Source organism: Mytilus trossulus, chromosome 10 (genome assembly GCF_036588685.1).
Source record: "Mytilus trossulus isolate FHL-02 chromosome 10, PNRI_Mtr1.1.1.hap1, whole genome shotgun sequence".
In the NCBI taxonomy this organism is placed as follows: domain Eukaryota; kingdom Metazoa; phylum Mollusca; class Bivalvia; order Mytilida; family Mytilidae; genus Mytilus; species Mytilus trossulus.
In genome coordinates, this window is record NC_086382.1 from 71,058,750 (window position 1) to 71,084,108 (window position 25,359).

Below are 25,359 nucleotides of genomic sequence, written 5' to 3' on the forward strand. Positions count from 1 at the left end.
GTATAATGTGCTAAAAATAAAATAAGAGTTCATGTTCGTTTGAATAAGACTCCCACATCTTTTTTTAATTGCGAAGACGATAGTATCATACCGGTATATTGTCATGTTTAATTATATTTCTTAAATCATATTCAGACAGGTTTATAGCACTCAATATAACTGATTTATTACATAGTTTCATGTCTTTTCAACTTTCAAATTAATAAAAGAATATTCACATTTATAATACTTTACCTTTTTTGAGGTTAAGATAAAACTGTCATTATAAAATGTTTTGAGTAATCAAAATTAACCACATTTCCACAATTTGGAAGCTGGTGCCTTTCATCATTATCATATAAGTTACAAGGTATTTTCATAAACCAAGAGTATTCCATCAAGATGTTTGATTTAGCTGAAGATCATTAGAAATACTGTTGTGAAATAACAGTATTCTCCACATTATTTTAATTTGTGAACAGTTGCAACATTATTTTCTTATTACATATCAACAGCTCATCTAATAAAATTGCAACTATTACTAGTACTTCAAATGTGATCTCAGGTGCTCCGGTAGGGTAAGCTTATCCTGCTCAACATGTGACAAAAGTCGTGTTGATCATGTAATTACAAACCCGGTAAATAGTTGAATTCGGTAAATCACGTTCGTGAAAAGGGAAAGGATCGTAGTTACGGCATAAGGAACAAATCCGATTTTATCTGCGAAACAGAAATTTCATACCGATCAACCAACTCGTGATGGCGTCCGGAAAACTGAAGCCAACTTCACTATTTGGAACTCTTGGTTTAATAGCTTCCTTGTGAGCAGCGACCCTCTATCATGAAAATCATGATAGGAAATGCAAGCACAGGAATATCGTATCAATTGGAAGATATATACCCCGTATGCAAGTGATACTGGATGTTGCTACTTAGAAATGGAAAGTTCACAATTGGAAAGCTGAAATCAATTATTTTGTGGTAAAGTTTTGTTTTCAACCGACCCTCAATGTCAATTTCTAAATGTATGTCAAGATATGAGGCCGACTTAACTGTATATGTTGTATTCTTTATCTCTAGATCTCAAGATAAAATAATGATGAAAACTAACAAAATTAAAATGACAAAAATACCAAACACCGAAGAAACCATATCCAAAATTCTTGAAGAAGAATTTAAAAAAAGTTTAGTTAACATTTAAATATAGGCAATTTTTCAAAACATGTGAATTATCAAGGACTGACATGAAACATATAATAATACATTGAGGAATATATGTTTCATGCAAAAATAAAAAAAATTGATTTATCAGTTACCTGGAAATTCTCATCTTTTCGAAAGAACAAAATATCTTGTGTCACAAATGTTATCGTATCAACACGCATTACAATTATAACCTTCAAAAAACGTAAACTATGTGTTAGTCGAGGCAATTTGGTTCCCTTTTAAAAAAAATAAAAGTAAAATATAATTTGTACTGATTATTTTGTTATCACATTCTTTTATCGTATTTAAGGACTTTCTTTGATCAATCACAACACCTTCTATTACATACTCCATCCACCATCAACAACAAATTCTTGGCCAGTTACATAGGAAGCCTAAATTGGAAAGAAGCATAATGTCAAAATTTCATAAAATGTAAATTATTCAAATATTCAACAACGAGATAATGGAGGAGATCATGATAAAAAAATAATTTAAAAGAGGCATAATCTAGTCATTTTCAAATCTATACATCTATAATTCAATCTACAACGGAAGCAGACAAAATAAACAAAAGACAACTAGTCATCGGGAAGACTATAATGCAGAAATGACAATCACGGTACGTAGGATTCCTCGGGTTCCTGTATCTAATTATGTGTGATACCTTTAAAATGTTTACATCTCTTTCCAGGAAATCATATAGAAATGAACTAATTTGCTCTAATTAAACTAGTACTGATGGGAAATGTGTTTGTTACTTTTTTCCACATGGATTCATAAATTTTGAACATCGGTAAAGTACTGTTTATTCTTATTCTAATATTAAATGTAATGTTGCACATGGCCAGAAAAAATGCAGTGACAAGTTTCCGCGGTTGATAATGAATTGTGAAAAGATAATAGAATTGTGGTTTCGACAAGTAATAAAATATATAATGGTCATTGATGATTGACAAAGATATCCAATTCCAACAAATCAAATTGATTCCCGCAAAACGTTTGAAGAGATAACCTCATTCCTATCAGTAATAACCTTTGGTTCATCATCTTAGTTGTAAGAAACAATTCTCTACCTAGTCATCGTTAATATCTTGTGGCAACGACTGCCTATTTTATACTTAAGGAGGAACTACAGTCTCAAATAAGTCCTGTACTATAATGGAATTATAGCTTTCTCATTACCAAATATATTGGTATTGTACATAAAGCTGGCCGTTGGTTATGATCCATCTGTCATTTCGGGTCCTTGTGGTAAAGGCTTTACTAATTGCTAAAGGCGTGCAGTGACATACAATTCTTAGCAGGCTTATATGTCATTTCTTTTAATGTGCTTGACATCGTTGATGTGTTTGAGCATTTGATTTTGTCACAAATATAAATATATATGATTGCATAACGTATGTGTAATACCTCATCTGATGCTAAAAATAACACCATATTAGCAACCTCCTCTGCAGTTCCAAATCGGCCAATAGGCTGTCTTGCCATGAATCCTTTTATAGCCTAAAAAGTGTATTATATCGATATTATGTTATATACTTCGGCCTAATTATGCTAAAGGAGATATAGATTTCGAGTGCCAGTGCTCAAAACTGATTATGTCACGGGTTTTATTGTATAACTACAAAAACTGTAGTTGATGGATACCCAAACACCATAACTTTCAATATTTACATTAGATGTAAGTTTCATGATAATACTTTATTCTGATTGGCTAACTGCACATTACGTGTTTTTCCTTAAGCAATTGCATTACTCAATAAAAGTTACCATTCATGATAACACTTGGTACCACAATAAAGTGAACATTTGAATTAAATAAGAAAATTATAAAATTCGTGTTTTCATTATCATAGCTAAAAGATGTAATTATAAGTATTGAATGCTTCTTTTTGTATTACATAGGGTTGTAAAAGCGTTGACCGTGCGCACATTTTTAGAATGAACCGCGCTTCATACAAAAAGTACTTCGGTCAACGCTTTTACACCACTATGAAGTTACAAGCATTCAATTCGTAAGCACAGTTATATTTCCACCAGAAATATGACGTTTTATGATACAACGTAAAACATTTATTTAAATATACCATACGAAGTTTTGCCAGAATAAATTATCATATTTTCGAATAATTACATTAGATGTATGTTTCAATATTATAATACGTTATTCTGATCAGCTAACTGCACATCACGTGTTATTCCGTCAGCAATTGCATTACACAATAAAACGTATCATTCATGATGACACGAGGTTCCATAATAAAGTGCACAGGTAAATTAAATAAAAACTTAATGTTAATCGTTGTGTACGCGATCCTAGCTAAAAAAATGTAATAATAAGTATTTAATGCTTTTTTTTGTAACTTCGTAGGGTTTTAAAAGCGTTGACCGGCCGCACACAGTGAATACAACAATAGCAATAGTCCACACACTGTGGATTCTTTTATTTTCGAAGGTACAAACTTTCGTTGATTGAGAAAAACTTTTGTTTTCGTGGGTATGTGGATATTTGAGTTTCCGTGGCTATGTGGATATTTGTGTTTCCGTGGCTACGTAGATATTTGAGATTACGTGGGTATGTGGATATTTGAGTTTTCGTGGGTATGTGAATATTCGATTTTTTGGTTTTGCCAACAATCTTAGAGCAAATATGTAATTCGTTGAACTTTTTAAATTTCTACGAAAATTGGAAACCTCCAAATAAAATGAATCTACAATAGTCTTATATGCCATCAATTATTCGCTACCATAAAATGATTTTAAACTAAATTCACTTGTTTTCTGTATTCAAAAGTTAAATATAGGTTCAACTTTTTTCATCAAACTGAAACTATTGTTATATTCTATTTACCTCGTCATAATCTGGAAGATCTCTTATTCTAGAATCTAATGATGGAGTAAAGATGGTACCTACAAAAAAAGCAAAATATTTCTTTTATTGCCATACACTGACGTGTTTTGTAATAATTCTTACAATTTGTGCAGCATAATTAATCTATTCAAAGATACCAAGTGTAAAATTTTGTACAAAAGACATGCGTTTCGTCTTCAAAAGGCTGATCAGTGGCGCTCGATTCAAACAAGTAAAAAAATTAAGTTAAATCGAATTCGTAAAGGGTTTGCCAAACAAAGCTTAGGTGATTTATTCCTGATATAAACAAATATTTGTATTTCGAAAACAATTATTTTATAATCATAACCATTTCTATTATTCATCATGTAAATACTGAAATGCAGACTACTTTGCTGACTAAGAACTATTAACAAAAAAAGAGAATTCCTAAAGGTGTTTTAAATCAGTTATTTGTTTTACCTGGACATACACAGTTTACTCTTATACCATCTTTGATAAAGTCTGAAGCCATTGCTTTCGACATTCCTATGATAGCTGCCTTTGTAGCACCATATATACATCTGTTAGGAGCACCTGTACAAATAATCAAAACACAAAACAATTTGAAAAAGAATTCACAAAAGAGAGCAAACTTGAATAATTAAAAAAATATAAAATTCGATGGATATCAGATGTATATCAGATCTATAAAGCTATCTGCTGATAGACCAAACTATTAAACGGGTAATGTGTTCAATTGCTGTATTGTAAACGGACAAAATGAGTGTCTGTGCGTATCTTCAGATGTATATATGCCCTGAAGTTAATATTTCTTTAGGTTCTTGTATCTGCAGATATAAGTGTGGTGTCTGATGGAATTGCGACCAGATGAAGAGATAATCTATACAGAATTCACCACGCAACATATACAATTTATTCAAGTATCAAATTTAAAAGTGCTTTATAAACATAAAAGAAGTAAACTGACCTTTGATACTAGAGGCAACAGAGGAAATACTGACTATACTGCCTTTCTTGGCACTTCTCATCTAAAAATAGTGTATTTCTATATTATAAATCTATCAATTGGGATCGTCGTCCGATACTATATGGCCTTATCAATGCTATAAACACCATAAGTCGGGAGTTATCGTTCATGTTTAAAATGCTGTATAACATTTCCCCGAATTTCAAATTGACGCTATGAATTATTTCTTTAAACAGAAATATAGTTCTGAATAAGAATTAAAACCTACTAGACTATTGTCTTGTGAATAACAAAAATACACATCTTACAGTTTACGGTATTCATTTAGCCAATAATGGCAAATACAAACTTTTTTCACAAAAGCACTTATGACCGTTTAAACTTTGATAACATTGTTTTTCGTTAGCAGTTTTCGACCCTTTTCTTAGCAGCTACTGGGTATACATATAAACGATATATATATGGTTTACATTTAAAAAACGCAATCTCAAAATTTCAAATCATCAATAAAAACTATCCAACATTTAGTTGTAGTTAAGGATGTCATTATATATTTTTGCAGTTCATAGTATACAAGGATTTACTTCTTTACAATTCATATGTTTATATTTGGGTTTACCTTTGGTATAAATTGTGTACACATTCTGTATACGCTTTTTACATTAAGATCAAATGAAAAATCATATTGCTCTTCTGAGGTTTCTAGTATAGATCCATTATGTACAAACCTGAAATTTTATTAATATACTTAGACAAATTATATAAAAACAATCGTTGAGGATTATACAAATGATAACAAAAGTCGTTTGCACTACATTGCATGAATGTTGCATTTTCGAATTGTTCAATTTTCGTTTTCTCGTCACTATTATCACATTTATGCTTAATATGCAAAAAAAAATATATTTGTTTCTTGCTTTTTTTTTTTAATAGATTAGACCGTTGGTCCGTTTGAATGGTTTACACGATTCATTGTTTGCTGTTCCATGGCTCCGTTTTGAAGACCGTACTTTGACCTATAATGGTTTATTTGTGACAAAGTGTAAAGAACTTTGTAAATACAACTGTATCTTAAACCACGCATCTCTTTCACCGTTTATCATCGTACAGCGGATATAGGTACTAACCAAGCGGGCATGAGCGATTTTGATCATACACAGTAACGAAAAATCTATGTTTTGTTCACATAATATCAATCTGTACTCCATCTAAACATAACTGCTGTTTTGGGAAATGATTTGGTAGTAGGTTGATGATTAGAGATGTCTCATTATTTTCTCAAAACATTACAAGAGGAATTCCTAAAATCATGTGCAAATACTTGTAAAAGAAGTTGGCCCTCGTGTCAACCGATATAATTCTATATTCATTGCTACTCTTTTTCTGATAGAAGGTCAAAGTGTGTGTGTAATAAGTATAGCGGTTTCAATAATTTGCATTGAAATTTTTCATACATATGTTTTTTTTCTATATTTGACCCCTAAAGAAGCGTTGTGTACGGTGTACAGCTGACCATATAAATCCATATAATTATGTTCGGTGCATAGGGGTGAGATATATAATATTCATAGATATCCTGGTTTGCTGACGTCCTGGTTCCTGATATTATCTCTATGTTTTATCTAATAGAGACATAACTTGAAAAATTACCGGTAGAGAAATATATCGTTGCGGTAAAAATTGAATTCTGCAGTAGGAACAAAGTAAAAGAAGGGGTAGTACAGATTTTTAAAATAAGTTTGAACTCTAACAATTCCGGGGCAAACAAATGTTGAAAACATGACCGCAGCCCTATGTTTTGACCTTTGAAAAAATAGTAGTGCAAATTGACTCTCAATTCTAGGATATAATTTTTTTTACAAAACTGCATAGTAAAAGTGGCAAAGTTTTAGCTGCAAAGGGAGTTTCCCATGGGGGATTTCAAGGTCTATATTTACAGAAATGCAACCTAAAACAATTAAACCAAATAACAACAAAAATAGTGTGCATGCGCTAATAGTATTTTAAGAATCTATGTATATATACAGACGCCACTATGACAATTATTGTCGACCGAAACGCATACCCAGCACAGTTAAATAATACATCAACTTTATCTATCTTCTCAGCAAACGCCTTCACCGCATCAGATTTTGTTACATCTAAAACTTGTACTGATATATCTACAAGAGGATTAAATAAAAACAAAAATTATAATGAGCTGTACTTATCATTTCTACAGTTCTACCGTTTAAATAATAGAAAAGTAATAACCTTTTTTTCTTTTTTATTTATCTTTCTATTAGTCTGAAAGATAAGTAATAAAAAGGATTTTAGCTCCCTACTAGTTTCAGTACAAAGCCTACTAAATGCTGTGGTTACTTCAGCTTATGTGAGTATAACAGTATGATCATTTCTTATTTAAAGAGTAATTTTGAAAGAATACCAAGTTATTTTGATTCTTTTGGAAAGCAAAAGATCTGTATTGACACAAGTTTGATTAAACAATTGATAACATTTTGATCTTTCTATTGCATTTCAACAAAAATAGATCTTGAAATGCCGGAAGAGAAAAAGGAAACGAAAGTTATATTTGTGCATTATTAAACATTTTGAACTTAAATTAATGTAACTTATGTGGAATTTTTTTGAATGTTTTCACCACTGCCTTATTCTTGGGCAGATCGGCATTTATGTTTTACGCCTCCTCATCTGTTTTTGTTTTTGCCTTATTTTTATATGTCTTTTAGTCATGTTGTGTTTTTGGGGTGATAAGTCCATTTCATAACGAGTCCGTGACAGCAACATCTAATCATATTTGGTTTCAGTTTGTTCAAACTTAATACCTACGATTATTCCTCACTGTTTACTCTAAGTACTAAACATCATACTTTAAAAGATACTTTACAAGAAAAAAGAGATGCTGATGGAAAGTTTTACGTACTGGACGATTCGGCTGCTAGTTCTTTTAGTTTTTCTTCATTGATGTCTGTAGCTATCACCTGTGCTCCTTCTCTTGCAAATGCCTGAAAAAGATATACAATTATAGTCAAATCAATGAAATTACTGATTTTGTATATGTTGTGTCTCAGTTATATTATCTAACATACAAAATATACCCAATGCAATAAGTTTGCTATTTCTTTGAGTGTTACTTTTAATATTTCATTATACATTCTTACATATACCTACCAATGCTACAGCCTTTCCTATACCTTGAGCTGATGCGGTACAGACGCAAACTTTACCTTCCATTTTTCCAGGCATCTGAAAGTACAGTAATTCTTGCGATTATAATATAAAATTTCAGTGCTTTTAAAATAATTCCAATAAAAGGTCTCTGTCGCAGTAATGGATTTTTAGTTTTTATAATGATATTGCAGAAATGTACATGACGTAAACACCCGACACGTGTAGCTTGGCGGATATTTTGCCTGATTTATTGCAATTTAATGACCTTAAGACTTATAAAATGACATCAGAAGGGGGGTGGGGGGGGGGGGGGAGATAATAATTAAGAATTGGATGTTTCAAATTTGATTTTAATTGGGTATAAAATTGTTGACCTCAACATATTTCGCATGAAGCACGGCTGCAATGAGCCTAATTCAAATGTGGTTAAGTTCAAGGCTTATACAACCCTTTATAATAGGAATAGGACTCAATTCTCATAACTACATTTTTATGTTGGCAACAAAAAATAAAGAGTTTGCTTGTATGCACTGTTTTAACGTGGTCTCGGGGTGGACGTGCAGAAAGATCAAAAATAGTTTCGATCATTCATCATGAACCGTTACTTAAGACACAACACTTGATGTTCGTTGTAAGTCTCCAACGGAATGGTGTGACATGGAAATCATTTCATGAAAACTATACTTTTCCTATTACTATATTTAAGCTGCTTTAATTTTCCAACAAATGGAAGTTTTTAACGACCTTGACTGTCTATACAGCCCTTGCACGGTCGGTTTTTAATTTATTCGAAATATATATAAATATGTACATTTAATTGAGGTCTGGAGCTGGCATGTCAGTTAACTGCTAGTAGTCTGTTGTTATTTATGTATTATTGTCATTTTATTTATTTTCTTTTGTTACATCTTTTGACATCGGACTCGGACTTCTCTTGAACTGAATTTTAATGTGCGTATTGTTATTCTTTTACTTTTCTACATTGGCTAGAGGTATAGGGGGAGGGTTGAGATCTCATAAACATGTTTAACCCCGCCGCAATTTTGCGCCTGTCCCAAGTCAGGAGCCTCTGGCCTTTGTTAGTCTTGTATGATTTCAAATTTTAGTTTCTTGTGTATAATTCAGAGTTTAGTATGACGTCCATTATCACTGTACTATTATGCATATTTTAGGGGCCAGCTGAAGGACACCTACGGGTGCGGGAATTCTCGCTACATTGAAGACCTTCGGCTGTTGTTTGCTCTATGGTCGGGTGGTTGTCGCTTTGACATATTTACCATTTCCTTTCTCAATTTTATATATACTATATATATATATATATAAGAAAATTATTGAAATATAATAACGGTTTCAATTCATCACTTTTACTAGTACAAATGTACTTTCACTGCTGTCACACCATTCCGTAGTACTTTCACTGCTAGTATATATATATACTAAAGTTATATAATAAAGACATATTGCGTTTATTTTCATCAGTTTGTAAATATTTTAAACATTCTTATATTCACATACTAAAATAGTGTGTTAAAATTACATTGTTAGGCAATCTTTAATGTTATATATAATACATATATATATAACAGTACCTAACATCGGTGGAACTTTAAAAAAAAGAATAAATAACTTTAGAATGTTAATACTTTTATCCAATTGAATAAATGTGACTGGCAACCCTATTATGTGATATCATTATCCACTAAACTTGTTTTATATAATCATGGCCCACAATCAGTGTACATTGTAATATTATTATGTAACGTGTATATTGAACTGTTTCGGTGTCTGTTTAATACGGTTTGACCTATATCTGGTTGTCTAAAGCTTATACTAAAACGAAGTAAGTTATCAGGCACGGACTCATGATATCATGGACCATATTAATTTTGCCCCCCCCCCACAAAAAAAAAAAACAAAAAAACCCAAACAAACAAACAAAAACGGTTATAATTTTACCTCTCAAATATAAATTACTTTTTTTAGTTTATGTTAAATGGGTACCTGGTTGGACTTTTAAGGTTGTAATACAAAATAATATATACATGTAGCAAGCTGAAGACAAAAAAGAAGATGTGGTATGATTGCCAATGAGACAACTATCCAGAAAAGACCAAAATGACACAGACATTTACACCGTACGGCCTTCAACAATGAGCAAAGCCCATACCGCATAGTCAGCTATAAAAGGCCCTGATAAGACGATGTAAAACAATTCAAACGGCCTTATTTACGTAAAAAAAATCGACAACCACTGAATTACAGGCTCCTCACTGGGGACAGGCACATACATAAATAATGTGGCGGGGTTAAACATGTTAGCGGGATCCCAACCCTCCCCTAACCTGGGACAGTGGTATAATAGTACAACATAAGAACGAACTATAAAAATACGTTGAAAAGGCTTAACTCATCAGATAGACAAACATACAAGTGGACGTGGTCTGTTTGTCCCTATAGTGGATATTTGTCATCGTAGCACGTTCATTTCCTTATTTCTAAATTAAAACTTAGAAGTACCATACAAGGTGTAATGCGTCATGGCAACATTGGCCTTGACTCACACCGAACAGCAAGCTATAAATGCCCCCAAAATGACAAGTGTAAAACTATTCAAACGGGAATTCCAACAGTATAGTCTATACAAAAAAAAAACGAAAAAGACTTATGAACCACATCAGCAAACGACAAGCATTGGACATCATGTTTCTGACTTTTGACACTGTGAACACATACAGCGGGTTTAAACGTTTAAACAGGTACCAACCTTCAGCCTTTAATTTCTGAAACCATAGTGGCAGTCACATCACAACATTAATAGGTGCCTAGCAGATTTTGTAAGCTTATTCATTTTCTTTTATATTTGATCCCTATTATATAACCTTCATAGATGAAAAAAATATTTGAAAAGCATCTAACGGATAAAGCGTGAGATCAATGTAAAGTTTAACAAATAGGACGTGCATGTAAGTCACATCAATGTTTGATTTCATGAAGTGTTAGGGTGTTAGTTAATGTTAATTAGGTATCACGGTTTGGTGGAAATAAAGTTAAAATGTTGTCATTTAGGAATGAACTATATATGAACTTACTTTGTCGGCTACACTTTGATCGAAGGTACTGTAGTACTAACTATTCAAAACGAAAGTAGACACGCCCCCTTAAATACGATGTGATGAAAAGGATGATTTTAATTTTACTGCTCTTCCTATTCTTTAGATATAATTTGTTTCCAGACTGATATAGATTCATATTCATAAAGAATCACATATTTATTTAAATAATTTTGAGATATTCATATAAATCAATAACCTTTAAAAATCAAATATAAAATATTATATCCGGAATCTATCCGGTATTCTTTCTATTTTTACACATAACCCGGAATTATATGAATTAACCTTTGCCTCACATGTCATTGTGATTGTCAGTGTCAGGACAGCACAACGTTTCAACTTTGTTTATACATTTAGGGAAAACAATGGCGAACGAAGAATGCCGTGTATTGTCGATACAGAGTACTGTCGTGTTTGGTTATGTCGGAAACAAGAGTGCTTCATTCCCATTACAGGTGAGGTAGATCTTTGAATGATCAAAGTCAACCTTCAGCTTTCCATACTCGTGCACATGATTTAGCCACCAGCTGTCCCGTCTAGCATTAGTCCAGTCAGTCTGATATGCTTATATGATTCTGCCAAAAAACTGATACTTAATTTTATGTTGTCAATATATTTAAAAAAAAAAGTTTTGTTGTCTGCAGCTCCTTACATCATCCATCATTGTCCTGACATGTACATTTTGACCAATGACTGCTTTCAGGTCATATGAAACAAGGAATTGTATATTTAAAAGGAATGGAAACGCGGCCGACTTCAAAGAAAATGTTATGATGCATCTCTTGCTTTGACCGGGTGTTAATTACACCCCATCGCTCTAACTGGCTCATTACTTATCTGGTAGAAGTTATCGAACGTGGTCATTTAATCTGACACTAGTTATCTAACTTGACAATGATATTTCTTTCTTCTTAGGCATGTTTCTGTAATAAAAAATAATGACTAAAACATCATTCTAAGGGGCATTATGTTTCAATTTGCTTGGCGAAAAATAAATCATATTATTGTTTTTTTAGAAGATAATTCAAAATACACATTCTATTGTAGAGTAACGGTACTTACATTGTGTAGTACGAACGTGGTAAAGTAGCTAAGTGATAAATAATGAAACGAAAAATAAATTAATCCAAGAAAAAAAATATAACAATACAACCACATGCAAAGTTAGTGATAAAAACTTATTATTCATTTTTTTATCGTGATATTTCATGAAGTTATCTCACAATCAGATGATATCGGACATTTTACGAGTGTTAAAAAGTTTTCATGCAAAATAAAGGACATTTAAAAAATGTAACTAAATGACTGTTAAAAAAAGAAGTTAATAAATTATTATGAAGGAAGGAAAATGTAAACAACTGCAGTATATTATCTAGATAAAAGAACTCAGATTACAAGTGTTATAATATACAACGGCATGCAGGATGTTCCAATTTGCAGGTATAATATATCATGTATCAATGATAAGCTAATTTGTCTCTGGTCTTCCATACTTTTAAGATGTTAAAAATTAATAATGTCGAGCTCACCTGTTAGTTAATGCTAAATTATGCAGAGATGCAATAAATTTTCTAATTAGAAACAGTTAAAACTTTCCCACATTCGCATTTTATTTATTTTAACACCAAAGGAATACTTTTGCGGCCTATAGACTACTGCTCTGGGAGAAAAAAGGAAGGAAGTTTTGCTGTTTCGTATGGTAATTTGTGGCAACGCTTTATAATTCTAAACAACGATTTAGTATCTAAAGCAGCATTTGACAAAAAAAAATACATGGTATATAAAGAGGCACATGAATCCACATCGTGTGTCTTCTATATATTTCTTGTCTGTTATTTCAAACAAAATGGCGTCAATGTGAACTATAAACATGGGATTTTGAAAAAATTATAGCTAATTCGTTTTTATCACCATTTTCATAAAACCAACACTATGCGATAGAAAAAAGACTAAGCTTTTAAATTATATGTCAATGTCACATCTATTTCAAGTAGTTATTTAACTTATACCAAAATACAAAGTGTCGATGTATTTGTTGACGCACAACTTCAAATTTTCAACATGTTTTGAAATAAAATCATATATATTGTACCAATTACATTTAGCATTCGTAATTTAGACCAAACTGTAGAAAAATATTCCTTCTTTTAAATGATATCTCATTTTCTCACTTTTTTCTTTCTACTTTCCAATATAATAAAGAAATCGTAGTGCACCCCCAGATTGATAGACATATTTTGACAGATTATTGAAACTCAAAACTGAAATTTCGAAAAATCGTAGAAAATTCAAAAAAGTTACAAGAAGCTTCAAAAAGAGCCTAAGCGATAGAATAATGTTTCGGCTTCATAATGATATCAACTGTTTTGTTTTGCACTTCGCAGTTTTCAAGTTTTTAGGAAAAAATCAAAACACAGTATTTTTTGTTTTGAAATTCGGATGAAACTCCCTCAATTTTCAAGACCGAGGTCTATTCTAATGAGAATTTACTCAATACAATATTACAAACGTATGTTTGATGAGGCATTAAAATGATACCTAAGGCCTTACTTTTTGCTAGGAATAAAAGTTTATTCTTGATTTCGGGTTTCTATCTCATTTATATCGTCTCAAGCAAGATGACCCCGTGAATTTAAAGACCGATTTATATGACAGGAAATGGAACTCCGTCATGATTTTTTATGTTATTCATCATACTTCCTCCTGAGCCATACATGGTTTATAGCTCTGCGGGTGCGCTGTTGGTATCCCGATTGATCTCGAGCCGCATTTCCATTCCTTTTAAATATAACAATTCCTTGTATGAAACAAGTGACTGGTGAAAAATAATGTTAATCCAAGTCTTGAACCAATGCATACACATATCATAAACTAAGTCTTCCGTGCATGATTTTATCATTTTTTTTTCACATTCATTTCTTATTATTGTCAAAAAATAATTTAATCCATCAGTGATGTGAAAGTATGACAGCTAATTAATCATGTTAATAAGGGTCATGTTTTGAAGCCAAAGTTTAAACCATTGTCACCCATTTGTAAACAATCAACAAAGAAGCATGGATATTCAAGTAAGAATTAAGGTGTATAACATGTACATTAAAATATCGGTTATATTGATGATTGAGTTTAGTTTTCCATTCTCACTTGCCTATTGTGATCACCTGAGTTTTTACGAAGAATGACCATGCTGAGGTTACTGCATATAACTAATCACTTTAAAATAGTTTTAACTAGAAGTGTTTGATTTCGTATAATATATTTCTCAAATTCAAAATTAATGATCTATTTCTATTTTGAAGAAAAAAAATATATATATATGTAAAGTTCTATAGTGTAATTAGAGATTTACAAATTCACTGTACTGTATATAGATAGGTTAAAATTTGAGAATTCTGGTCAAAAGTCTTTTTCTAAAACAGCTACTCTTCAAAGAATAAACTACACCACTTTTTTTTTCAATTATTTAGCTTTCTTCAATTCTGAGAATTCAGCTCAAAAGAACCTATGTACAATGTATTTTCAACATCAAGATAATAATATTCCATTCTGAAATTTAATAAACCAATCTTCCAAAATAAACAGATAAGCCCAAATAGTCATGATAGTATATAACTATCTTCTCTGGTTTTGTTGTAAAATAAACTGTAATAAAGCCTAACATATATGTACATTGCAGTTTCTGACATTTTTGTTTTTACTTGCAGCTCCTTGGTTTTGATGTTAGTACAATAAACTCAGTACAATTTTCTAACCACACAGGTAAAGTATGAATAAATTGATAAACATTTCATTTTATCAGAAAATCTAACAAATCAGAGATGCAATATAAGACCCTTATCTGCTCCAAATATTAGTACACATTTAAAAGTTACTATCATAATACATAATCATGATAATCATTACATTGTTGAAACTGCACTTAAAACAGGGTGTTCAGAAAATGAAAACAATTTTCACATTTATCAAGTTACCATGGCAACAAATTATATACATGTATGTAATAGCTGGGGGATGGTCAGCACTAAATAACAATTTAATTCCTATTCGGTGTATATGTTACAGGCATTTTCAAATTTAGGCATTTTGTAAAATGCCTGCACGATTCAGTTATTATTCATAATGACTAAATTTTCTAGGCATTTTACAGAATGCCTGAAAAAATTGAAAGGCATTTTTCCAAATTCCTGAAATTTTTTTATAGAATAAAATGTTGAGAAAAACAATTGAACACCAGAGCTGTTTCAATTATCATAATTACTGAATTAAAAAAGAAGAGCTTAAATAATCATGATAATCAAGAATACATTTTACTGAATTATTACAATTCACACTGTAAGCACATAACAACCTTTTGTTTAAATTTCTCAAAATGTTCGTAAGACAGGACAGTACACAATATTTGTCCTGGTTTTTTTAGCAAATATATTGTGTGGCGTAAAATCTGATTGATCACTCCAACCACAGTTGGAGAAATCTGGATCATCCCACTTTTAACTTTTTCATATGTTCCCCAAAAAATCTAAGTATATTATCATGATTCGTTTATCCGCATCGTTTGACTTATAGCTTGAAACGGACTCAAGTAGATGTGTCCATGACAACTGATCCCTTTTTAGCAGCCAAAGCTTATCCTGTCAAAGCACTGTAATGTTTCTTTTCTTTGTCGATTTTTAGCTCTTTTAGCCAAAGGAGTCAAATGTGTTATTCTCATCTCGGTGGCTGTCTTCCGTTTTTGTCTGTTAATTTTTTTTAATCATGTTCTCTTATGTAACTACTAGGCCAACCAAACTTGGCCACAATCATCATTAGAGTATCTGGTTTAAAACATCTCTGATTGCCAAACAACATGGACAACATGGCTATAAATGGAACATAGGAGTAAAATACAGTTTTTGGCTTAATATATCTCTAAATCTAATGCATTTAGATCAAAACTGACATGGAAGTTAAAAATTTCATCAGGTTAAGATCTAGACCTAACAGCTCTGACATTTTCAGACGATTGGACAACTGGTTGAGAACTCTAAGGTTGTTCTGCAGGGGAGATTTTGTGTTCCTGTCAAAATTCACATTTCAATTTCAAGTTGCAGTTTAAACTTCTGTCCTTTAACTAGGTCAATCCACTGTTGAAATAATCCATACAACTGAGTTATTACCAATTTATTCATGGCTTAAAAATGCATTATGTATTTTTTGACTGAAAGCAAAAAACAGCAATGGGTCAAATAAAAACGAACTTTTCTCTACTCCATATAATAATACTGTTTTAAATCTGCATTTTCTAAAAAATCTAATTGCAAATTTTGTTTTATTGATCGAACAGAAGAATTTGTGGCTATGCCATTTTGACAAAATATTCATAAATTCTGTGTTGGTATCTGAAATACAGAGTGAGAATCTACTTAATGTAGTTTCACTAAAAAGAACATATATATATATATCATAAGGCATAAAAAACTTCTGATCAGGGGTTTGGAGAAAAAAATCAGTTCTACCAAACCATTAGTTATTTTCTTTGCAAGGTATTGTGTTTTTGTGATCTTTTGCCATATGCATCTCAATGATATCCTCATTTTACAAATTGCCTGAAACTCAACAGGCAATTTGTGGAATTTTGCCTCAAAAATTCAGTCATTTTACAAAATGACTAGGTATTTTTAGTCATTTTGTATAATGCCTGTCAAGGTTAGGCATTTTCTAAATTGCCTGAAAATTTAGTCATTTTACAAAATGCCTGTAACATATATCTGTATATATAAAGTCAAGATATCACATAATAAAATTAGAAGATTCTTCATTTTAAGTTTACCAGGATGGCGTGCAGGAATTTGGATTGCCCTGAGTTTATTTGTATCACATTGCTATTTATATTAATGAATAACAAGAAATAGAAGTAAAAAATAGGTTAGATACATATGTATTACCATTCGTTTTTGATAGTATAAAGGTTTTATGGAATTCTAACAGATTTTCTATTTTCATCCTAAAACAATCGTGTGCTGAGGTATATTATAGAAACAACGAATCCCTTCTCAAATCAACACCATGAGTTGATACTACAAGTTGAGTGTTCTCACATTACATATAAGAAGTGATAACAGCCTTTCTCTTAATCTTCAATTTGACCGTTTTTTTAATCAATCGTAATGTGCTAAAGTTGTCAGAGAAATTGACATCTTTAAAACTGTATGACAGAAATATTAATTCGGATTGTGACACTCAAAACATGCAAAAGGAGATTGTTTGTTTATCCATACTGACATTGAAATTGATTTTTTTTTTAGAGAAACTGATTCTTAGATATTTACTTTATTAAATTTATCTGATTGAGACTGACAGGCTGTAAAATAAGGAAATATAACTCTTTTCAATAAATTCAATAGTCCACTGGTACCAATGTACTTGAGAATCTATATGTATCAATATCATGCTGTAATCAAAACATGCCATTCCCTATTTTCATTCTCAATTTTAATCATCCATACAGTGACCATTTGGTTAATAATAAAATATGTATTACAAGAAATATTTTGTTTATCAATTTCTTGCATTAAAGGTGTACAAAAAAATATTTGTTCTTGTAGTTTTCTCTATTGAAACAGCACTGAAATCTGTTGGCTCTAAAACAATTTTTACTTTTGAAGGTTATGGAAAGTTCAAAGGACAAGTTTTAAATGATGATGATGTTGAGTGTTTATATGAAGGCCTCAAAGAAAACAATATACACAACTTTACTCATTTACTCACAGGTAAACTTTCTTTATATATTTGTGCAGTCTTAAGAAAGACAAGTCCAATATCGTAATTTATGTCTTTATTCATACACAGAACCTCTGGGGAGGGTACAAAACTGAAAAGATACAAAATAAAACAAATTACCATGTTTGCAAAACAATGGCAAAGTGTTACCTAAAAAAATACAATTATGTCACTAACTAATTGCCACAACTTGTAAACCATAGAAAACTGCATGTGAATGATCCAACAGCTACCTACATGTAGATAGACATTTATACAACCTTACAAGCAAAAGATGTCTTCATACACACAAACATTTATAAAATAGAGCAATTTTTATCAATGTGAAGTAAAAAATATAAAAAAAACTGTACGTCCATTAAATGACACAAATGGCGTTCCATAGAAATATTTTCTTTAAAGAAACTGAGTAACGCAGATTTAAAAATAAAAAATTTAATGGGGCAAAGTTAGACCAGGCAGGTTAATTATCTTAACTTATACATGAATACTCAAAAAAAGCAGTTAACGGGCGTTACAAGGATGTAAACAAATACCGGTCAAAATGCACACAATTCACCACTTTACACAAAACATACAAAAATTACAGAATGATTCGGTGATCAGCAAAGTTCATAATACAAGTAATAAAAACTTACTCTGTGGTATGACAGCACCATTATAAAGGAAATACGATGAATTTTCTGTAGTGGAACTTTAGAAACACATTTGGCGGAAATAAAAAATCAATACATATCGACTAATAAAGAACCAAACAGAGGGGATACATAAAACAATCCAATCACAATATTGAAAAGGTAAATATGAATCTATAGAAATGTGATTGACACACAGAATTGAGTGTTAAAAAGCCTTTGTGTTTAATATGTTATAACCATCAAATAAAGATGAGTATGGATATGAGGAATGTGCCAACAACCATAAAAAAAAGAGCAAAAACAGCTGAACACCACCTATGGGTCTTCCACACAATAAGAAATTCAGCACCCTGAGGCGTGCTCGAGCTTGTATTTAACCAAAATGTGAACTTTCATTTGATAAAGCCTTACTGGGTTGTTGTCACACTGCCTCACTAATGAAAATGATAAGATTTTTAGTTTTACACATGCTCAAAACTTTGATTTAATTCAAAATGCCAGAAAATGATAAAAGTGTTTATGATTATGGCCAACTTCATTTGTTTTAGAACTTTAAAAAGTAGATAAAGGATTTTACAACCCTACATTCTATTTTCTTTTTTGGCAAACGTATGATTATCTATTTATTTTTTCATTGGTCATCTATTTGTAGGGTATATAGGATCCAAATCATTCCTTCAAAAAGTGGGAGATATTATAAAAGATATGAAGAAAACTAATCCTACACTGACATATGGCAAGTAATTACATTTATGATATTCAATTTTAAAGTCTGACTGATGGTGTACCATAAATCACTAGCTTTCAAGGGCGTTTACTTTTACTGTGTCGTTCTTTAGAGAAGTTTTCTTCTAAAGTTTATCATCTATCCTTATTTCTGGTGATATCTCCTGATCAATTCACACATTTCAGTCAATGAATGATGATACAATTGATATACCAGTAAAGAACCTTCAACTGGTGTGGGTTCATTACTGTTCATCAGGTACTAATTTTCGTGGATTTCTTTGGTACAGGGAAACCATGAATTTAAATGTTCAATGAATTGCAAGAAATCCTTGCAGACTAAATCAAAACTACAAAATTAATTATTCATGAAAATGAAAGTTTACTTCAATCCACCAAATTGGTACCCATGAAAAAAAAAAATCCACAGTAATCTTACGTATTCTGATAACAAATCTTCTTTAGCATTGTAAACAAAATCAACTTTTTATTCATCAAAACACATACTATTTGTTAGAGATCTCAGTCAGCAAATGACGAAAACTTCCAATGCCAGTTGTGATTTGAATAAAGCTTGGGGTCTGAAATGATACCTCTGTGTGTGTTGCATGCTACAACAAATTTAAAAAAAAAACCTCTGTATGATACAAGCAATGTAGATTTATACTTTTTAAATGATAAAATAATTGGCATTCTTCAAAAGACCAGTTTTCATCCATAATATTTTTGTTTTCAGTGTGTGATCCAGTGATGGGAGACAATGGTAAAATGGTAGGTTGTCATGGTAACCACATTATGGTAATGTTATTAGGTTTTACTATATATAAGCAGATGTGAAATATAATCAGAGATCTGAGACACTTCCAGGAAAAGACCATGTGAGATGGTTTTTTCAGTTTGAAAACAATTTTGGTGCTTACTATATGTACTACACAACTTAAATTATGTAAATATAAACAAAAGATGTGGTTTGATTGCCATTTAGACAACTATGTTCTCCTGAAACCAAATGACACATAAATAAATAAATATTGGTGACTGTACATCCTTTGATAATGAGCAAAATCATGTTTCATAGTTCCCTATAAAAAGCCCTGAAATGACAAAAATGTAAAATAATATAAAGAAGACAACTTATCACTGATACATGACCCACAAAAATATCTAACATTTCTTGAGAAGTGGAAATAAGATGTACAGGAACCAAAAAATGCTTAAATTAAATGGATTGTAGATATTTCATGATGCTGATTACTTTCAACATGATAATATTTTGGAACCAGATGTACAAAGTTGTTTACATTTTGTCCTATTTTAAGTTGGAAACACACATATATATTTGTATACCCTAATCTAGCTGTATTACTTTATAGTATGTTCCAGAAGAGTTATTACCTGTATATAAAGAAACCATTTTACCTCTAGCTGATATCATTACACCAAACCAATACGAAGCAGAGTAAGTACTATCAGTTGTCATTGTTTGTAAACACTTCATAAAATAGATTTTGAGTTCCCGAATTGAAGATGGAACCTAAAAAGTATTTTGTAAGATTTAAGGATGTTCGCTGCTCAGTTTCAAAATAAATAACTTTTCATAAAACTAGTAAGTATTGAAAGGGAATAAATTGAGGAATCAAAAAAGCAAAAAAATACAGGGGTCAATGAGCTTGTTTTCGAGATATTAGCCATTGGAACTTTGGTAGGAAAATTTCTCCCTTGAGTTTTCATAGCTTTATCATTGACCAGTTAAAGTTCTCAAATACTTTTAAAAGATATGAATAACACTTTTACAAATGACTTTTAATCATTGATAATAATACATGTAAAAGATTTATAAAAAGAAAAATTGGGGTTCATGGGGAATTTTTTTAAGGCATTCAAATGGATAAAACCAGAAAATCTAACAAAAATTCCAAAACATCATTAAGCAATAATTAAAAGTAAAAGTGTTGCTTCACACATCAAATAAGGAGATGTTTACCAGGTTTCGATGACTAAAATAACCAGAAAATCAATAATTCTGTATGCATTGCACTTTATTCAATAGCTAGACATGTTTTATTATTTTAACTGGATAGTTAAATATAACCAGATTGTTCAAATGGTTTAGAGATAAGAAGTGTCTCCTATTTCATGTATAAAGAGTGTCAATAAAATGTTCGTTTCAGCTGTGAACCTTCCATTTTCAGATTGTTGACGGGGAGATCTATAAAAAGTGAAGAAGATGCTCTGCTGGCAATGGATGATCTCCATAACATGGGTCCACAGACTGTTGTTATTAGTAGTAGTAACCTTGGAAGTAATGGTACTATAATGAGCCTAGCTAGCACAGTAAAAAGTAAGTTTTTGTAACAGTCCACAGACCATTGTTATTAGTAGTAGTAACCTTGGAAGTAATGGTACCAAAGTAAGCCTAGCTAGCACAGTTAAAAGTAAGTTTTTGCAACAGTCATAGCTGGTTTAAATATGTAAGCTTACATTTTATTCAACATTTATATACTTTTGAACGTAGCACTTATAGTTGTTTCATGCAGCTTTTTACCTATTGCTGTAAATTATTGTCTGTCATTCAATTGACAATATTTTTTTCAGATGGTTGCAAAGAAAAATTCAAGATCGAGTTTAAACTCCTACCAGCCATATTTGTAGGAACTGGTGATTTATTTGCAGCCTGCTTAATGGCATGGATGCAGACAGATAAAAAGTTACAGGTAATCATTAACAAATTGATAGATTTATTTTAGTCCATCTGAAGTACAACCATTGAATAAGAGTTTCTTGTTTAGGTAGAAAACATTCATATTTGTAAAACCAGGAGGGTCAGTAAAAAATTTCCAAATTAACTATATAACTAAAATAAAATGTCATAGAAGAAATTCATTTCTCTATTATAAATAGTATATTGAACAACGTATAAGGGAGAGGTTTTTACATGCCTTCTTAAAATAAATACTGTTAATAGTGGAATAGTACAGATTTGCATATTGGTATTAATTTAGTTTATTACGTTGCTTAGAAAGTGATTTTTTTTTTATCTATTACACACTTTATATTTTATTTTCCAGGTTGCTTTAGAAAAAACTTTATCTACCTTACAAGCTGTGATTAAAAGAACACTTACATATGCGCAAGGTAATTGGTTTTAAAGATGTCAGACAGAATAACTATAAATCAGTTTTGAACAAACATATTTGATATTTATTTATAATTTAATTTTGGATGTAACACATCTTCTGATTGGCTGACGTTATTTTGTTATGAGCCTATTGACATAAATTAGTCATGTGACCGTGATGTCATCAACGTTTTTTCATGGTTGTCTAGGGTTTAAAATGAAATTTAGAATTAAATTATAAGAAATGACTGTAATATTTTTCTGTCTTTTGGAAATAACATAAGAAATGTGGTGCACACTGTTAAATAACCTGCTACGCACGTTATTCATTGAGCACCAAACTTTTTATGTTATTCTTCGTAGACAGAAAAAATATTACAGTCATTTCTTAAATGTAAAAAGCATTCAAGGGAATCACAGTACAATAAACCATATCAATGTGTTTTTGTGTGTATTGTAAGGTTTTTACTATATTGGCATTCTCCATATCTTCTATTGTAATGTGACTTACTGATTAGTTTTTGGATGACATTTTTTTTTCTTTTCTTTAAGATACATCCCTTGAATTAATATTAAAATAAAGTAAGGAAGCTTTTTAAGACATTTTTATCTGAACTGTTAATAAAGTAAAACTTGCCATATGTGTAATATACTAGAAAGAAGTCTTGCTTCTTTGTCAAAAATAATGTTTTTAGGATAAATTTTAATATAAATCAAGTGTATCTTGACCAAACTTTATTACTTGATAATTCTTGTAAAATATGTAAATGACCTCCATATTTTTTAGGGTCAACATCTTGTTTATCAAGGTCACAGCAGTAATTGATATATTGTAACTTGTCAAAATTAAGGTTTTTTTTTAAATTAATGCCTTCACCCAAATGGTCATTTATATTTTACCAAATGTAGTTAAATAATTCCTTATGTGCGATGAACTATTCTTATGAATAGACTTTCATAATATACATTGATTCTATGATATTTATCTATTACAGAGCAAGCAGGGCCTGGTAACACACCAAACTCAGCACAGATGGAACTAAGACTAGTACACAGTAAAAAAGACATAGAGAACCCGAACATTATCTTTAAAGCTGTCCAACTTTGATGAAGGGCTATTGTTAGATATTTATTTATTGTTAAAACTAGTGATTCCATTCCTTCATCATAACACAAATACATGTTCATAGCTTCCAGGGATTCTTGACATAGAACCTCATTATTCCATAGAAAATAAACCTTTTTCTAAAACTGCTAAGTCAGTAATGAAATAGAAGTGAGCAAATATGATCAAAACATTGATTTACAAAATCATCCATGCATTTAGATTTCTAATATGATGAATTTATTCACTTCTCTAACATTGTCAAAATTTAATTGAAAAATATATAAGTGGAAATTTTACCAAAGCTCTGTTACATACATTTCTGTAATAGATTCAGATTATAAGTTATATGGTTTGGCCTCACCCCCTATGGATTTTACTAACCCTCTTTGGATCTGTAGGGTCATTTATCTAATGCTGGACTTTTTCTGCTGTGTTTTGTTGAAAAATAAACAATGAAACACTCAACATTAATAGATGACGTCACCATTAACACGTCATGAAAACCCTATGGAACCTACTAACCCCCTATGGTCTCATAGGGGGTCACCATGTGACTGCGTTTAACCAATCACAATGTGATCATTCATCTGTGGTCCAATAACTATAATTTGTTTTCCTCCTTTGTAACATTGTTAGTGAGTTAGAGTGTCATTTACCATAGTAAATATACAAGTTGTTGTTTTTAAGAAAGGCACTAATTTTGAACTAAAATATTGAATGCTGTGTCTTCCTGCTTTTCTTAATGAAAGTAATAGATTGGTCTTAAGTCAACACTTAATCAACAAAAAAATTATTATATGTTCTATCATACATTAATTAAGCTGTTATGTTTTACTTTGCTGTGTTTCTGTAAAACTGAACAAATAGAAGATGGTACATTTGGTACAGACCTAACTGATTGGTTGTATAGATAAATACTAATCTAGGCTTAGTTGTGGGGCACATTGGGGTGTAAGTCTCATCCAAAATTGGCCCATTTTTTGTAAGCATGACATGTGAAAATAGGTAAAAAAAAGTTAGGCAGGACACAAGCCCTCTTATTACCATGATAAGCTGGGCACAGGGATCTTTGATCACAATGCACATTTATTTTATTCTATTATACTTTTTAATTTATTACAATAAGCCAACATCATGTTTCATGAATACAAAACCAGTCTGGTTTTACTAGACATACTCATATTGGTAAACTCAAATGATATTGTTATTGAAGTACACTTCAAATTATTAGGGTTTTATTTTACAGAATTTACTCACTTACTATAATTTTCTTTACAATTTATGATTTATTGAATATTTGCGACATTTTATGTTAGTGGAACAAAAAGATGCTGTTGATATATATTTTTATATGAATAAATAATAATTGAATTTAAAATGTTTTGTGTTTTTCTATTTAATCTGCTGACTATCAATTGACCTGTATTTTGTTTAAAAACAATATTGCATCTGTAAGAATAAGGATTATTTTTATTCATTGAATAAATGGTAAAACAGAGAAAAAAAAACAATACATTGTTTGATAGGGCTCTGGAAATAAATAATTATTTTAATTATGCAATCTTTTCATAGAAAAGTTACTAAAAAACAAATTAGTTGCTTTCCAATGAAGTGAGCAGAAGTCATAATGGTAATATGCAAATGATTGAAAATTCATTTGTTGTCTTCTACACTTGTTATCCGTATAGTATGAAGTCATACTGTCTGTCGACACCAA

General features: G+C 31.0%; 2 protein-coding genes across 3 annotated transcripts; one reads left to right on the top strand and one right to left on the bottom strand.

Moving 5' to 3' along the window:
- Positions 1 to 1,095: 1,095 nt before the first annotated feature.
- Positions 1,096 to 11,401, bottom strand: LOC134688464 (dehydrogenase/reductase SDR family member 6-like). 2 transcript variants are annotated; one of them, XM_063549198.1, is made up of 10 exons: positions 10,945 to 10,996; positions 8,181 to 8,255; positions 7,933 to 8,014; positions 7,075 to 7,171; positions 5,629 to 5,737; positions 5,010 to 5,070; positions 4,502 to 4,615; positions 4,040 to 4,098; positions 2,599 to 2,691; positions 1,096 to 1,580 (listed from the first exon to the last, which is right to left on the bottom strand). In XM_063549198.1, exons 2-10 carry the CDS (start codon positions 8,253 to 8,255, stop codon positions 1,527 to 1,529), a joined length of 744 nt encoding a protein of 247 aa, XP_063405268.1. In that variant the 5' UTR covers positions 10,945 to 10,996; the 3' UTR covers positions 1,096 to 1,526. The 2 variants fall into 2 exon arrangements, with proteins under 2 accessions (XP_063405268.1, XP_063405267.1); XM_063549197.1 differs by lacking the exon at positions 10,945 to 10,996 and adding an exon at positions 11,270 to 11,401 and having other exon boundaries at positions 1,098 to 1,580.
- A 162-nt stretch (positions 11,402 to 11,563) lies between these two features.
- On the top strand, positions 11,564 to 24,993 carry LOC134688463 (pyridoxal kinase-like). Its single transcript, XM_063549196.1, has 10 exons — positions 11,564 to 11,748; positions 14,998 to 15,052; positions 17,938 to 18,042; positions 19,343 to 19,426; positions 20,153 to 20,187; positions 20,790 to 20,875; positions 21,609 to 21,757; positions 22,012 to 22,130; positions 22,485 to 22,551; positions 23,530 to 24,993. Exons 1-10 carry the CDS (start codon positions 11,659 to 11,661, stop codon positions 23,640 to 23,642), a joined length of 903 nt encoding a protein of 300 aa, XP_063405266.1. The 5' UTR covers positions 11,564 to 11,658; the 3' UTR covers positions 23,643 to 24,993.
- Positions 24,994 to 25,359: the final 366 nt, after the last annotated feature.

Excerpts from the sequence above, each read along its gene's own strand:
- LOC134688464 (XM_063549198.1), bottom strand. The coding sequence starts at position 8,255 with ATGCCTGGAAAAATGGAAGGTAAAGTTTGCGTCTGTACCGCATCAGCT. Across the intron at positions 8,015-8,180 it reads TAGGAAAGGCTGTAGCATTG|GCATTTGCAAGAGAAGGAGC; the intron begins GTAGGTATATGT and ends TATCTTTTTCAG. Across the intron at positions 1,581-2,598 it reads TATTTTTAGCATCAGATGAG|GCTTCCTATGTAACTGGCCA; the intron begins GTATTACACATA and ends TTTCCAATTTAG.
- LOC134688463 (XM_063549196.1), top strand. The coding sequence starts at position 11,659 with ATGGCGAACGAAGAATGCCGTGTATTGTCGATACAGAGTACTGTCGTG. Across the intron at positions 19,427-20,152 it reads TAATCCTACACTGACATATG|TGTGTGATCCAGTGATGGGA; the intron begins GCAAGTAATTAC and ends TTTTGTTTTCAG. Across the intron at positions 22,552-23,529 it reads AACACTTACATATGCGCAAG|AGCAAGCAGGGCCTGGTAAC; the intron begins GTAATTGGTTTT and ends TATCTATTACAG.